Here is a 16,233-nt window from a genome sequence, read left to right on the forward strand (position 1 = left end):
ATTTAAGCCAGCGTCATTGTCATAACATGTTTACCCCTGCTGGCATTTGGGTCAGATTGTTGAATGACCTTTTAATGTCACAAAGGTAGCTGCCCTGTTGTAGGTGCTCGAGAGGAAAAGAGAAGGAAGCTTGAGTAAGAAAGTTATTTAAATCACATTCACAGGATTCCTTCGCCTCAAAGAATTAGCAGCGAGGTGGCAGCAGGCTGCTAGGACCAACCTACAGTAGTCAAAGTCACAAATTCTTATGTTTGAGACAAGTCAGAGAAGGTTAAAAAGGCGTCTGACCTAAACCCCTAAAAAACTAGGATCTGGTGCCAAAAGTGTCTGTTAGCCGAGTTAGTTTGGCTTCTGACACAAGAAAACGCATGTTTAAATTACAAAATGATGTTGTGTGGACTGTACATAAAGATGGTTGCCGTATCTCATATTGTCACTCCGAGACCCTGTTCAGAGCTAGTGTTAACACCAGATCCGATCACAAGTGGGCAGCTGTAAGTTCCTTCACGTGAGTCTTGAGTGACCACTTGGGACTGGATCTTACTTCCTCGCTCTATATGAAAATAATCAGGTGCATCATTTCTCTTCACCTCTCGAGACCAAATTATGTTTTTAACCAGGCTGACAGTACAGACAGGTCTGTTGTCACTGCATTTGTCTGTGACGATCTGTGAGTCGGTGTGAGAGAGGGAGAGAACGGGCCAGGAGGTGCTGATCCAATCAATTTGCTGCAAGCTCTGCTATAAAATAGTATTAAAAATATTTCAATATAAAATCATTATGTGGTGATCAATGTTAATATTGTTGCAGTAGCTACAAATAAATCAAAGGTTTGAAAATACTTTTGGTTCATTATGAAGCATCGGACGAAAGCAGCTCTATATTTCTATTTATACTAACTCAATCTCTTCAGTTATGTATGTGAACAAACCCCACATTCACATGTTTAAATGTACATGTTCATGTACACGTGCAGCCTTTGAATTATGTAAATCCCAGTCCGCTTTTGAATTAATCCCATGCTGCAGCACAAAGAAGACAAAGATGTATTGCATTCATCTTTCATATTATAGGCGTATATATAACCGTTGCCCAAAGTGTGTGAGGTTTAAAGTAAAAATTTTAATGCACATTAGTTCATGCACATCATTTCATGCGTTTTATGATTCAACAGACTGTGGGGACGTCACGTTGGGGAGTAATTGCCTATAATTCACAATTATTGTTTTACAGTCATTTATTCTGCAGCCTTTCTTTCGCACATGTCCACCCTACTTTATTGCATAACTAATTGCTTGGCACGCTGCCTCGTCCTGGAAACAAGCAGGGAGCCAAAAACACGGCGTCATCATTTCCCTAGCTGTCTGTACTGACCCTCTCCCTTTCCCCCTGTTCCTGTTCAAGCATGACCCCCGCTGGGCCTAACCATCTTCATACAAATGATCACTCTGCTCACTTTTGTATAAGTTTGAACATGTCAGAATTTTACTGTTACAATAGCCGTGTTTAATCGTGTAATACACAAACGGGGTCATATTGTTTCAGCTGAGCATGCGTCAGCCCGGAGTAGTTTTGCAACAAAGGGCGAAGGGGTGAACCGAAGGGAGGAGGATGTGACCCGAGATTCACCATCTCCGCAAGGGCCTTGCACAACACGTGGACCCAACATCTGGACGGGAACCCGAGAGACCAGGCCCAAAACTGAACCCCCGCAGGAGAAAAGGGCACAGAGGGAATTAGGGGAGGGAGAGGCAGAAGAGGGAGAGATTATAGACAGTAGTGAAGATGAAGAGCAGGAGGGAGGTAATGCTGAAGAAAATCCCCCATGTGACAATAGCTGTGGTGATGCCAGAAGCCCCGCTGTTGACACGCAGGTGGTTAAAGATGAACCTGGAGACAGCGTGGACTTAAAAAGTTGAACACGCCAGGAGGAAACAGTGACAGCAGAAGGGATTCGTGCGTAGACGAGGACACGACTGGTTCCACTGATGATAATTCGGCTGCTGAGGGCGGCATGAACACAGAGCCAGGGCCTGTTCATACCCAGGACTGGAATAACACCCAGTATGGAGATTATATTTGATAGTTCAGTCTTTTTAAGTGACAAGATTAGTGGTTTACCCTAATGTGTCATTGTGTATACAGAGAATCATTTCAATGTAAAAGTTTATAATTATGGCTTAACCTATATGTCTGGACTTTCTTAAATAAAGAAACCTTTTTTTGGACATTTTTGTTCGGAGACTTTTTGCATCACTGCACATCAGTGGTGGATAATACCAACCAACACAAAAATATAATTGTTTGGTCGTCTTGTCTGTATTTGTCAATTTATTTTCAGTTCTTGATTGTCTTCATCGCCCAACACCTGCTCCTCATGTCCTGACAATCTCATCCAAAGGGCCATTTATTAGCTGGAGCTTTCAGTCATCTTCATCATTTGTACCTAATGATCATACGAAGAGATCGTAACTCCAGAACACTTCATAAATTGACCTTGAGGTGGAATCGTGCTGTTCCCACGGTCAACTGCTAGGAAAAAAGGAAATGCGACATTGACCTCTAGGCAACTTCGTCTGCTTATGGAGATCATGTGATGCGATCATATGCTCCAGGACTAATAAAGCTCGATAATAAATGACCTTGAGGTGAGATTGTGTTGTCAGTGACAAGCCTGTTTGTGTACAAGGCTCAATAGTTGAAATGGGAGTCTCTGCACATTACACTCAAATGTACATATTGAATGTAATATACACGAGGTAACGTGTCCCTTTGTTGACTTGTTGTTTTCATTTAAGGGAAACCAGGCCCACACCGTTGACCAATCACCGTTGAATCTCAGCGAATGCCACCTCTCCGTCAAGCGTCAGACCATTAGTCTCTTTTTTCCACCAGCTAATAAAAGTTGATGTTGACATCCTCGTTTTTTCCCCTGACACCTCTGGAGTGTCTCCCTGTGTGAATGTTCTTACGCATGTGGTGCCTCGACGTGCCGCCTTCTTACCTAATGTCGGTTTATTACGACGACGAGGTGCCAGTAACAACTGACAGTATGGCCCGTTGGTGGGAGCCTGTGTTTATAGATGTGTTTTTATAACCCCTGCTCACCTCTTTTGGATGTTAACCCCTATGGACGGGCCTGCCTTTGATGTCTGGACTGTGATGACTCCGATGACGCACTTTCCACCCCTCTGCAGTCAGGGGCGATGATCTCACATCTGACTGCGCATCCCTCGGTGAGGGTGGACGCAGAGACCCCAACTCATTAACTGCGCCTGTGAGTAGTGTTAACACTAATGTCCATATTTGAATTTATGTTATTACACATGTTGGACCATGCTCATGTAATGTAGAGCTGGGCCTGCTTAAGATTTTTTTTATCGTTCTTTGCTGCAGAACTGTTGTTTTTCTTACGCCGTTTTCATGGAACAGTCTTTGTGTTGTTGCAAAGGTTTTAACTGAACAGTTTGACTTTCTGGGAAAGATGCTAATCAATGTTTTTTGACGACCCAGATTAGAAGATCAACACCAGTCGAGCTGCAACAATTAATCGATTGATTGATTAGTAACAGACCACTAAGTTAATCGGCAGCTATTTTGTCAATCGGTTCAAGTAGTTTTATTGAAAAAAAATCTCAGATTTCAGCTCCTTAAATGTGAATATTTTCTGGTTTCTTTGCTCCTCTGATAGTAAACTAAATATCTTTGGTGTGTGGACAAAACAAAACATCACGTTGAGGTTTGGGAAACACAATCATAATTTTTCACCATTTTAATGACCTTTAATAGACCAAACAACGAATCGATTAATAGAGAAAATAATCAACAAATAATGGATAATGAAAATAATCGTTAGTCACAGCCCTAAACACCAGTTTAACTGCTGTCCAGAAAATATGTAGCTACAGCCAGTAGACAGTTGTAGCTTCACATAAATACTGGAAAAAGCAAAATGGCAAGTTGAATAAGCTTTTGCTTTTCCAAATACCTTTTTTCCCCCAAATTATTCCTTTAAAAAAAAAAATAAACAGGTGCCGTGTCCTCAATCCAGTTGTTGTCCTTCTCTTGTCGCCCACGCTGTTGCTATTGTAGTCTTTATCCAGTAGTAATTATTGTGCTAATATCAGTTTTTTATTTGTAGAACCTTGCAGTATGAAAAACACAAAGTGAATTTGCACGTGGCACCTTTCAAGCAAGACTAATACATTGTTCCGAAACTGTAAATGTAACTTCACCAAGAGGATGAAAGAGCCAAGTGGTATAACCTCTGGTGCCTTACACATCTGTTCCTTCTTTTGTCACGGCTTTCATTTGGGTTTAATTACCACCCATTTTATTTTAGCAGTTCTCTTAATTTTCTATCTCAATAAAGCTACTCAATGTGACCACACGAAAGCTGTGCTTTTGTTACCGTTTGCTCTTAAAAGTAAATCGGAGCCGTTTTTAGTCTGCGGAGAGCACAAGCATTGGAAATAATGCCTCCCACTTTAACTAAATTGCCCTTTGAAATGTCTGAAAGTTGGTTTTGCGCTTAATTAGTCTTGATTTGGTGGGCAGGGCTCGAGTGTACTGCGTGCAGAGCTGCTTTTTTATGAGGCAAGCTTCAGAGTACAGCTCTGCTGTGGTGGCCTTGTCCAGAAACAGGCTGAACAGGCAGAACTCTTCATTGGGAAAAGGCAGGTACTGAAGCACAAAATCACGTTTCCAGAACCTGATGTCACCGATTTTCTCGCGCACACCGGTTGACATAAAGCACACGAAAGAAGAAATTACAAAGCAGAACCATCCAAAATGGATGGAAGACATTTTTCCCCAAATCAAAGACTTTTCATCTACATTTTGAACTGACGTTCAGCTGATATTCAGCTTATCTCACTGTTCCAAGCGTGGAGAAGTACGACTAAATGAGGCCATCTGTTTTTCCTAAGAAGACACACTGTTACGTGACGTTTTGGAAGACTCCACTGTTGTGGTTTTCTACGGGCTTTCCATTGTTGAGCTCATAGAGCTATTCTGAAATCGGACGATTATTTTGTAATACTACAAGTTGTCCTTGGTCAACGTAAACGTCACGTTTTGCAGAATACTCACGGCTCGTGATTACTCACAAACGTTTTTTCTCCATGAATCCTTTTTCACAATACAGTTGACTTGTAAGATGAATCCTAAATTCCCGTGTAGTATGTACACTTATTTTATCATTCTTTAGAGGTCGAAACTGCTGCAACACTTTCAGTTTATCGACTTAGGGTTACCTTCTTCAGGCCTTCATGAAGGTCGCAAGTCGAAATGCATTAGTCTTAACAGTGAAGTTGTTCTATAAACAACGAGTGTGTCTGTCAGTTTTGACCTCTTCAGACTTTTCCCTCCTATGTGTTCCTTGGAAGTCGGTGAAGTTGTGCCAAAAACATTAACGGTTAACCATCCGTTAGGACAGATCAAGACGGAACGCCCCGATGCCTTTGGTTGATTGAACTCGGATGTTCATTTCCGATAAACAAACGTCACCGCCGCACTTCAACAAGACCAGACCGGCGATGTTGTCATCACTTTCACCTCGGCGACCGATGCAGTTTTAGATGTCTTCAGGAAGTGATTCACTTATTCCCGTCTTTCTGTCTCGTGTCAAGCTGACAGTCCGAACCAACAAAGCCTGCCGGTTGTCTGTGTTATTCCTTCATCATCGGCCTCGAGTTATTGTGGTGAAGTGGTTCTTCAGAGCAACTTCCATCGTTTTATAAGACTTTCTGGTCCTATTTTTACTCTACTACATTATATTGTAGTTGCTTTCTCCTAACTCACCTGATCTCACCAAATCACCTTATATATATTAGCTAAGCTATGGAGTACCAACAGATCCCAGAGGAATGTAACCTACCATCAGTCCAAACTCAACCCTCATGTCCCAGCTGCACATCTTGGTGTAGACTGCATTTAAGCACATGCAGAATGGTTCAAAGAAAACAGCAAAAGTATTGCCATTTCATCATGATGAAGAAGTTTTTGTCTCCAAGAGTAAACCGATGTCAGATGAGGGGGGTATCTAGAGATCTAAAAGGTTGTTTCGGAAGGGAAACCTGTTACTCATATCATGTCCTCATGGTAGTCGGCCCTGTACTCATGGAGCCTAATCAGTGTAGTGGTCTGGTGTGTTGCCCGTTGAACGGCAGGAGAGAGAAAAGACCTTTTTTGGAGGATTTTCTTTATCTCGTTATTATGAGGAGGGGCTTGGAGGGAGAGACCAAAGGAAAGGAGAATGATATGTAATGATGGTTCCTATAGTTGGATTCAAACCAGGACCTTGTCATTTCAAAGTGCCGAATAGGTGGAGGGTTGTTTCCTTTTTCTGGGGATAGTCATTAGCCCATGACCATCTGAGCACTGCTGTGTCTGATTGTGTGTCGTAGAAAACAGAAGGTGTCATTCGACAGTTTGAAGTAAACTGCCTTCTTCCTCTGGGTATTAATCCTGGAAATGGCCCTGGCTGTCCAGTTCTGCAGGCCAAACATCAGTGATAGCCAATGATGGTTGACTTTTAGTTGTATCATCTGAGCTGAAATGTTTGATCAGATTTTTGGCCGCTCTTGGTGTACACCAGGGCATCTGCTCAGGACCCAGGCTAGTTTGTTCAGGTGTTCAACATTCATCCAACATTTATACTCTTTAATTGTTTGTGAACTCTGGTTAGTGATGGAATGAAGACAATTGCAGATACAAGCAGTACAATACAAAAAACGTTAAAAATGATAAAAATGTATTCTGTTTTGTCAGTTCTTATGCTGGCGTTAAGACTACTAAATGTAAGGCCACGTGTGGTAAGTGCGTGTGTGTGTGCATGCTTCTTTCCTTACATTTATATTTGGTGTTTTTTTATTCTCGCCTTTATTTAATTGCCGTTTGTGACACGGGAGGCCAGTCGGCACATTTTCTGTGCACGAACCCTACAGTCATAGTTGCCACTCATTAGCTGCGTTTCCATGACACAACCTTCGTCAGCTCTGGAGATCAAAAGGTTTCGGAGACATCGACAGTTGTGCTACTAGGGGTAAATGTGGTGGCAGCATAATGACTAAGGCCTTACTCGCCCTCATCCCTTCAACAAAAAGTCCAAACCAGGCTGCAATTAGCCAGCACGAGGAGAGACAAAGGAGTTGGAAAATACATCACTCGTGTCACTTAATGTTCCATAGGAATATCAGCACACGTCCTGACCCCGAGGCCCGACACCGCTTACGTGGTCAGAGCACATTTTAAAATGCCAACAAAGAAAAATGATAATTTTATGACGTTAATTCTTGTGGCGCGGATTTAAATGGTCTGTAAAAGACATTAAATGCATCTCCTCTGCACTTTGGCGTCCCACATTTACTCACAGTTAGTCCATTATGAGTTTTTGAGTCAGTTATAGTTACTCAAAGATACATTTTTTGGGGGGTTTCTGCTGCTTCAGTCCAATTTCAGTCCAATGTTTGCAGGTAATACAAAATTGTGTATTATAAGTTGTATGATAGCATCTCTTTATCCCTTAATATCTTTTCTTCATTCATCATCAATATTAACATATGAATAGCATTTGAGCTTTTTTGGGGGGAGGCTAACACAATATTTAAATGAGAACAAAGGAGCTGTAGTGTTCAATCCCTTTAGCATTTAAAAGGGAAGCGAAGGCAACAATGCAGCTTCTGATTATGTGATCTCATTGGTCTGCCCAATGTCGCACAACAACAAGAGCCTCAAATGCCAACATTAGCTCAGCCGTCGATTGGTATGTGCCCCCTTGGAGATTATTCAGTCCAACATTGTCTCCCCGCTGGGCCGAGATTCAAGACACCCAATGAGTGAGTGCTGCCTCTGCCATCAATGCTCGGCTTGTTTGCGCAAATAATCACCGCGGTAGCCGGCGGCCCTCTGGGGACACGCGGAACAATCCAACAGCCTGGGTGGGAATTTACTCCGATTTCCCCCCTAAGCCGCATGCTCATCAGTTATTCTTATGTAATTGCAGATGGGGATCTGACGGGTGTTGTCAGAAGGCTTGAATCGCTGTCATTGTGTGTGTGTGTGTGTGTGTGTGTGTGTGTGTGTGTGTGTGTGTGTGTGTGTGTGTGTGTGTGTGTGTGTGTGTGTGTGTGTGTGTGTGTGTGTGTGTGTGTGTGTGTGTGTGTGTGTGTGTGTGTGTTTTCATGGTGATTGCTGCGAGAGGGTCCCACACCCTGTCAGGATTTGGCAAATGTAAGTCCTTTACATCACAGGGCTCCGGTGAGAAAATTCAACTCCATCATTTTGTAATAGCATTTGTCAGATAGTCAGTTTTTCTTTTGCACATTTGATAGCGATGAGGCTTTAAAAATGTGCAGGTGTCAACAGGTGAGTCGGTCCAGATAAAAAAAAAAAAAGCCTTTTCCTTTTTTGTCCAGTAGATGGTGCTTTAAAAAAAACAATACAAGTGGAAGCCTCTGTATTTGCACTTGGCCAATCTCTAACCCTCCCTGCTTCTCGCCTCTTGGTTTCCTTAAAACCGTGAATATCAACCCGAGGTTATGAGCAGGGGGCTTGTAAAATAACTGACATCATGTTGTGTTGTAATGTCCACTCTCGAAGCCCGTTAGCTTCTGGTTGCACAGCATGACGTCGTGCTTGATGAAGCCCTAATGCTAATGTCCTCGTCATATAAACATATTCTGGGTTTCAGGGAGTGAGGTAGTCGCTGAGTGATTTAATTGCAGGGGCGCCTGCGTTCGAGAGTCTTGTTTGCCCGAGTGTCTGAGGCCAATGGGTTTTTTTTTTTACAGGTTTGTGCAGCGTTGCGTTTTATATCCTCATAATAAACATTATCTTTGGGGTTCTCTGAGCCCCTCTGAGGCTGGCGGATTGCGGTCCCCGCTACTGTGCTCGTCTGCGCATCATGAAGGAATGCGACGGGTCGACCGAGAGGACCGCTCACATAACATACAGATGCCATTACGTAAGCACATTAGCTACATTGTGTTAACAAGACAAATGACAGTGTGATCTAACCAAAACCATGACGACAGATTGAAATGTTTCTTCTGCAGGAAGCAACAGAGAGGCGGAGAGCAACAAAAAAACACAAAAAAAAAACCAGGGCTCCCTGAAAGTGTTTCGACTGCACAGCCGGGCTCCGAGGGGCAGCCACACATCTTTGTGATTAGGTAAACCTCGGAAGCCTTTCATGTGAGCAATCTGAAAGAAAAAAGAAAAACCCTCTCTGCGGGCGCATCCTGTGTGGTATGCTGTTCAATCAAAGGCAACGTGTCCTGCACAACCTCTTATTAAATGCACTCGATCAAGACTCACTCCCGAGCAGCTCTGCAGCAAAGTTAGTGCAGAAGTGATCAAGATAGACCCGCTTTTTTTTTTTTTAAAGGTTGTTTGTGAGGAGAGTAAATGCCTTTTTCTGGATACGAGCGCGGGGAGTGTTTGTGTATAATTGGAAAAATCTTCTCCGCTAAAGTGAACATGTTGCTCTGAAATATTTTCCAACATCTGCCGCCCATCAGGATGTCTGCTTTCTGAGCCACTGCTGCATTCCTGAGCCGCTCCCTCTACCTGGATCAAAAAAAAAGAAAGAGAGAGAGAAACCCTTCCCTGTCGTTGCCCCTGAGCTCTGCTCTGCCAGGTGAGCGTTTCACATCGCGCCCTGTGTCTCAAAAAACGGGGGGGGAAAAAACACGTTCCTTTTTCAGACCTGTTACTTATTGTGTTCTACTCACTTCCCTTTTGCAGCGGTCTCAGATATACCTCGGGGGGGGGGGGGGGGGGGGGGGGGGGGGGGTCCAAAAGCATACAGGACCAATCTGAGCACGAGTAAACATAAATAATGAAATCATCAGAGAAGGGGCAGGGGAGTGGTGTTTATGTGACAGTAGCAACACACTGTTCCAGTAGCTGGAAAACAGAATTTGAAGTTGCTATGACCACAGAGGCGACTATGTCACCACTGTTTCCCGCCCCCCCCTTTTTTTTCTTCTCTCCCTCATAATAGTATTCCTTAATGCTTGTTAAAGAGGAAACCTGGAAGGGAAAACGTAAGCCCTCCTCCCGCCGCTGGTCTGTTTACAACTCTTTAGCTGACCCCCGCACTTTAAGCATCCAGCAGAGGCCAATGCAACCGAGTCACATGTGAAGGGGGCAACTGCTAATGGATTAGGTCAATTTGGTCGTTCTATTCCACCGTGTGAAAAAAAGCTTACCCCGGTGTACGTATGCTTTGCGCACACCCCGCCGTGTACAATAATAGTCATTGTCCGTGTTGCATGGTGTCTAATCCAAGCCCATTCAGGGGCAGCACTTAAGATTCTTGGCATACTCTCACTCTCATTGCTACTCGTGGACTTGATCTGTTATTTTTTTTTTCCTTTTCTCCCCTCTCGCAGAATCAGTCAAGTTGTATGGCTTAGCCAGATCGGATGAAAGCATGCTAGTCTGCTGTAGAATGACATTCCAAGGCACAGAAAGAGAGAGAGAGACAGAGCCTCCGAGGTTGGGTTATATAAGAACAGACTGACCCTGCTCGGTGTCGGTCTGAGAATCTGTTGGATCTAACACACAATGATACAACAGGAGGATTTTCTCTGGAAGTGGTGACTTTACATATCATCCCCCGCCCCCCCACTGCGTGGGAGAATTATTTGTTTGTCCGCTCGTGCGGCGTCGCTTGAAACAGACTGAACTCAGGCATGTGTTATATTTCATAAATAAATCAGTTTTATTTTGTAGCATATAAAATTAAATCATTTTACAATTTTATTCCAGTATGACACATAATATCCAAATAAAGTAGCTACATTTTTTCTGATAAATAATATTAATAACAATAATAAAAACATTCATTCATCCTTTTTAACATGTTTTTCGCTTTGTCATTTTTTTCATGAAGGGAGTTCAATAGCTGCCACGAAACATGAACAATAATGCCCACGTCAGGAAGGAATGAAACCGCGCGCTCGTCAAACAAGTCGAGGGGTTTGCATTTCGGTGTCTTGTTCTTAAGATACAGGATGGTATGCTAATTGAAGTTGCGCGTGCGCATATCTACATATGCCCACGCAAGTCTACAGTCTGGGTCAAGTCCAACGTAAAGGATCAAACATATACACAGTGAATTGATATCAGCGACTAACTCAAATGTACAAATATTAATTACAGGTTGCTCCATAACGAAGCTACTTCGGATGCTCCATTAATACGAAGCAGTTCTTATTAAGAATGCTGATGTAGTCACAGCAAACAGTGCACTTCATAAAGTCCTCATGATGTAAGCCCACAATTCCTTGGGAATCTAGTTACAACAAGAAGCTGGTAGTTGATCGGTGGTCTATTTACACCCCGTGCATTCGTCCGGACCGCCACCGGCCGCCAGCGATGCTGATCATCTCTTTCTCGCGTTGAGGAGTTCGAGCGCGTTCGTCGCCGAATCAGTCTCTGAACTTGTGGATGTCGTTGGAGAGGCGGTAGAATGGGTAGGAGGCCTCGTTGGCATGGGGACAGTTGTAGGTGCACTTGCAGGACTCGATCACCATGACGTTCTTGTTGAAGGTCTCGCCGTCCTCGCAGCGGAACTTGACCCGGATGGTTCTGCTCTTGTGGGGGCTGCAGCAGCGCCCGTCCACGCAGGCGCCGCAGTACTTGGACCTGTACTTCTTCAGGCTGGAGCAGCCGGCGTAGGTGAACTTCACCGGCTGACTGGACTTCTTGGTTCTGCTGCACTTCTTTCCTTTCTGCAGGGGAACAACACAACAGGGAGATGGAGATCAGCGATGTGCTCAGGCCAAGCAGCGGTTCGTTTCGCAGCATCACGCGTGCTTCCACCTTGTTCGCTCGCGGTGGCTCAAGCTTACCTTCAGACTGGAGTAAGCTGACTGGGTGCATGGCCGCACTTCACAGATCCTCGTCTCTTTGACCAGCTTGCACTCGCCGTTGTTGTTGGTGACTCTGGTGGAGATGCCGGTTCCACAGCTCTTGGAGCACTGGGACCAGGGTGTGGTTTGGTAGATGCACCTCTGGCTGTCAAACATGTGGACTTCGGGCTGAGATCCGAAGGCTGCGATGAAAAGAAGTTCACATTAGCGACCTTACAATTCTCCGAATTTAAGTATTCTTTCATGAATCTTTCTAGAAGCCGTGCCAGGGTGACGGTCTGCGTCTTACCAGGTAGAGACTTGAGTTGTCCCTTGACATTTTCGATGAGCTCATTCTTGTTGGTGAGGACTCTTTCCAGCTCATCCGTCATCGTGTCTTTTCCAAAGATCTTCTCCAGGATGTCTGTCTCCTTGCCGTCGTCGCACACCCACGCCTCGCAGCACTGGCCTGCGACCTTGACCAGTCTGGGGTTGGCGCAGCCCAGGTTGGGCAGGGAGAGCTCCTGGGGGCACAGCGGGACACATCCCACCGCGCCGTCGATGCATGTGCACTGGTGTTTACAGTTGGGCTGGAAACTCTCTCCGTTCTGGTAGATCCTGCTATTGTACTCGCACGGTCTGCCCTCTGACTTGGCTGTGGCGGGGAGGGGGGGGAAAAAAAACGGGAGGAAAGGAATGTTATTCTTTCCTGCTCTGCTCAGAGACGTCTGCTGAAGACATCACATGGCTGCCAGATAAAGATCAGTTAAACTGTGAAATTCTTCAGGCTGCCTGAGGAGTCTCTCTCCCTTCCACAGTTGGCTGTCTGTGCCTTTGAGGTTTAGACCGTTTCCTCCCAGCTGCATTCCACAGTGTTGAAATCACACTAGGTCTCTATACTTCCGAATAAAGCCACCCCTCCCCCTTTTTTGTTTTATTTCATAAATAAATAAAAACTCAGGACTAACTGGAAGCATGCACACGTGGAGCTGGGGGCCGACCCTTACCTCGGCAGATGCCACGGGTGGTGGCGGCAGCGAAGCTGGCCCCGAAGTTGCACTCCAGCCCCTTGGTGTGGTCGCAGGGCTCCGTCAGGCTGCAGTCCTCGTTCAGCTGGCTGGCGCAGACCTTGCAGCAGCCGCAGCCGTCCAGGACGACGCTGACGCCCGGCGCGCACTTGGGCATCTCCAGCGGACACTCGCACACGGAGGCGCAGGAGGAGGAGGAGGAGGAGGAGGAGAGGACCTGCACAGCCAACGACAAATGGCCCCTCATTAAAGACTGGAGAGCCTCACAGAACCTGTCCAAATCCTCTTGGCATTTCATCCCCTCTCAAACTAAACATGTGCTCATTAACCCCCCCCCCTAAATAGACTATAACCCCTGAAATGGAGAAAAAAAAGAACTCACCAGGTTCAGGCTTCCAAAAAAGGCAGCGACAAAAGTAAGCACCAGCATCTTGGGTGAACTGTTCGTGGGCAATCCGCTTCCCAAATGAAAAGTGCGGCTCCGAGTGTTCGCAGGAGTTCCCTACAGGTATTCCGTCCGCGCGGGTAAGTCTCTGGTGTTCGAGGCTCCTCGTGGAGTCGGGATGAGGCTCCTGGGTGCGCGCGGTTGCAGTCTGCCGAGGTCCGGGCCACCTCCCGACTTTTATACCGTAGTGGGGAGCTGACGTCGTCCCCGGGCCGCCTGCTGAACTGTTCCCAAACTATGCCAGGAATGTTTCTCGGCGCATTTTCCATCCAAGACCTAAGCTCCACCCTGTCTAAACCTTTCTCTTTTTTTGTCTCCCCCCCCCCCCCCCCCCCCCCCTCTCTTTCTTTCTTTCTCGAATGGATTCCCCCCCCCCTGGATCCAATCTGAACACACTTTTCCGTCTCACATTTTTTCCCTTCTTGTTTATACCCCCCCCCCCCCCCTCCTCCCCTGCCCCCCCCCCCCCCCCCCCCTCATTTTCCTCCTCCGCTTGCTTCTCACATTTATCAACTCAGGTTCTGTAGAAGTGTAACTTTGATAATGGATTATTCATGGCTGATAGACTCTGATGAGAAAGAGATGAAATCAATTATTGGATATTATTTGCATCAGTTGATCAGTTTTTTAAAAAAAAAAACAGGCTGCCATGGTTATTAGATTATTTTTAGGTGTTTTAATGTGACTATAACCACATTTCCAGTGTCCTTCCAACAACAGTAGGAATATGAGGCCGGCGGGTGATGCCTTCGTCGGTACAGGGATTTCTGCTGATAAAAGCAATTTGTCAAATTCACTTTTATGGGCTGTTTTTAAAATAGTTCTTTCCCTCCGTGCAGTCTGTGAGGTGTGGGCAGAAATACGTTCAACAGTGTCTATTTCTGGCTCTCCGGTGCCTTTTATTCCAAGGGGGGGGGGGGGGGGGGGGGGGGGGGGGGGGGGTGCAGCTTTAAGCGTTTCCAGATGCGCACCAGAGCTCAGACGTAACAATATTGCCATATTTGGTCCGGTGGTAGCCGACATTATTAACATATTTTTTTCTCTCTGCCTTTGGGCCAGCAGACCACAAAGCATTCCTGACATCTTAAAGGCTTGTTAAATATGTTCTTCTTCATGCGGGGAAATTCCTCCGCGCTCATTCCTCGGGGGCAATTTTGACCCCCCTCTCTCCACGCCATCTGTCCATCACCTTCTTCTTTGGGGGGGGGGGGGGGGGGGGTGTCCCGCTGTAGGTGAAGTGCTCCAATTTTCCACAGGAGGAGGTGTGGTGGTCACAATAAGTCCCCCTCGTCCAAGTTTTCTTTTATTTTTTTAAATCATTTTTTAATATTTTTTTTTATTAATGATTCCGATTGATGAAAACATTCAGCAGCAGGGAAACGAAATATCGCAACATAAACCGCTTATTGTGGCAGAAGCTAAAGAGGACAGTTTTTTTGAATACATACATACATATATATATACATATATATATATGTATATATATATATTTGTATTTGTGGGGTCGGACATGTCTCTCGATCCGTCGTCGACTCAGCAGCAGCAGCAGCGAACACTCGTCTCTCCGGTGAGTCTTTCAACTTTCTCTTTCTGCAGCTTCTTCTTCTGTGATGGACTTTTTTTCCGACTCATCTCCGTGGATGTGAATCACGGCACGTTAAGAGAAAGAAAAAGAAGACGAGATTATATCAGCAGAAGTAAATAACTCTTTGTTGTTTCTCTCTCTCCCCCCGGTCGCTCCGTGATTTGGACAATTTGACACCGAGCAAAAACTTTTTCATTTTTCTTTCTTTAAAAAAAAAGAAGAAAAAAATGAACGTAAGGTTGCAATGGATTTCTGACGTACGGTCGGTTTTGATTTTTATGGACATATTGCCATGCTTTCAGTTGAAGACAGTGATGTGTAAAGGATTGTGTGGATGATATGTTTTGTTTTATTTGAAGAATGACCAATATTGAAAACTCACTCATAGAAAAAGTTATATGCATACGTTGTTTGATGTGTATAGTCTGCCTGTGTGTGTGTGTGTGTGTGTGAGGAGGTGTGCCATGTGTTTGTGTGTCTGCTCAGCCTCTTTGGATGGGGGGGGGGGGGGGGGGGGGGTCTCTGTGAGCACGTGTTCTGTCTGTCTTGGCTGTATTATGCAAATGTGTGTGTGTGTGTGATGATTTTTTAATGATTTTCCACACCAAATCTATATTTACAGCACAGATGGAAAGTATCTTCCGATGCTGGAAGCTTTACAAAGCTTGACATTCATTTTAAACTTGATAGTGTCATCATCTCGGTTTTGAGTTGGGGGATGTTGAAGAAAGAGTGAAAGACATGGACATGCACCGGGCATGGATGGTTCGATAACCACATTGGTTGGGAGGAGCTAAAAAAGTCAGGAAATCCCTGCTATCAGTTTGATAATTCTTTTCATAACCTCTCTTAAGAAGTCTCCCAACTCCCAGTACTAAATTGCTGGAATAACCCTTTAATGTCTCTTTACTACTTGGACAGACGGTCTTATTCTATGTTTTGTCTCTGCTGTGTCGACTTCAAGTCTCTCAAGTGTGTACGTGCATATTGTACGCGAGTCCATATGCAATATGGCTGTCATGGCGAGGGGAAACACTTGTGTGATTGTGTGCGTCATTGGAGGATAACATTCATTCCATAATTTGCCCACGCAGTTCAGGAAACGTTCCAAAAAGCTGTACATGCGGCTCCGTGTTGTAATTGTGCTGGCATAATAGTTTCCATCAATGCTGTCTGAGAACCCGCGTCACACGCACACACACATACGGAATACACACATCTTTACCTCCCGAAAACGAGGACGGGGTTGTCTTTCCCAAACAGAAATTATAATTTGGATTACGCTGGCAAATCTGCACCATCTGAACTGCTCCG

General features: G+C 45.0%; 2 protein-coding genes across 4 annotated transcripts in view; one reads left to right on the forward strand and one right to left on the reverse strand.

Moving 5' to 3' along the window:
* The window catches only part of ddah1 (dimethylarginine dimethylaminohydrolase 1), a 117,777-nt gene that overhangs the window by 28,026 nt on the left and 73,518 nt on the right, over nt 1-16,233 (forward strand). The window contains exon 10 of one of the 3 annotated variants that reach the window (XM_047336958.1): nt 1,546-2,228. In XM_047336958.1, the coding sequence (XP_047192914.1) occupies nt 1,546-1,919 (374 nt within the window). In that variant the 3' untranslated portion in view covers nt 1,920-2,228. Of the gene's footprint in view, nt 1-1,545; nt 2,229-3,197; nt 3,278-14,829; nt 14,902-16,233 lie in introns of those variants that run through there. The other 2 variants (XM_035648790.2, XM_035648792.2) reach the window with 2 other exon arrangements.
* On the reverse strand, nt 10,706-13,523 carry ccn1 (cellular communication network factor 1). The gene is made up of 5 exons (XM_035648797.2): nt 13,272-13,523; nt 12,869-13,106; nt 12,172-12,516; nt 11,862-12,064; nt 10,706-11,741 (listed from the first exon to the last, which is right to left on the reverse strand). Exons 1-5 carry the CDS (start codon nt 13,317-13,319, stop codon nt 11,439-11,441), a joined length of 1,137 nt encoding a protein of 378 aa, XP_035504690.1. The 5' UTR covers nt 13,320-13,523; the 3' UTR covers nt 10,706-11,438.

Source organism: Scophthalmus maximus, chromosome 13 (assembly GCF_022379125.1).
Source record: "Scophthalmus maximus strain ysfricsl-2021 chromosome 13, ASM2237912v1, whole genome shotgun sequence".
NCBI classification, from domain to species: Eukaryota; Metazoa; Chordata; class Actinopteri; order Pleuronectiformes; family Scophthalmidae; genus Scophthalmus; species Scophthalmus maximus.

What these genes read in the sequence shown, in the direction of transcription:
- ccn1 (XM_035648797.2), bottom strand. Translation starts at nt 13,319, where the DNA reads ATGCTGGTGCTTACTTTTGTCGCTGCCTTTTTTGGAAGCCTGAACCTG. An exon ending in CACCCGTGGCATCTGCCGAG is followed by an intron (nt 12,517 to 12,868) that starts GTAAGGGTCGGC and finishes TCCCCGCCACAG; the next exon opens with CCAAGTCAGAGGGCAGACCG. An exon ending in ACAACTCAAGTCTCTACCTG is followed by an intron (nt 12,065 to 12,171) that starts GTAAGACGCAGA and finishes TTTTCATCGCAG; the next exon opens with CCTTCGGATCTCAGCCCGAA.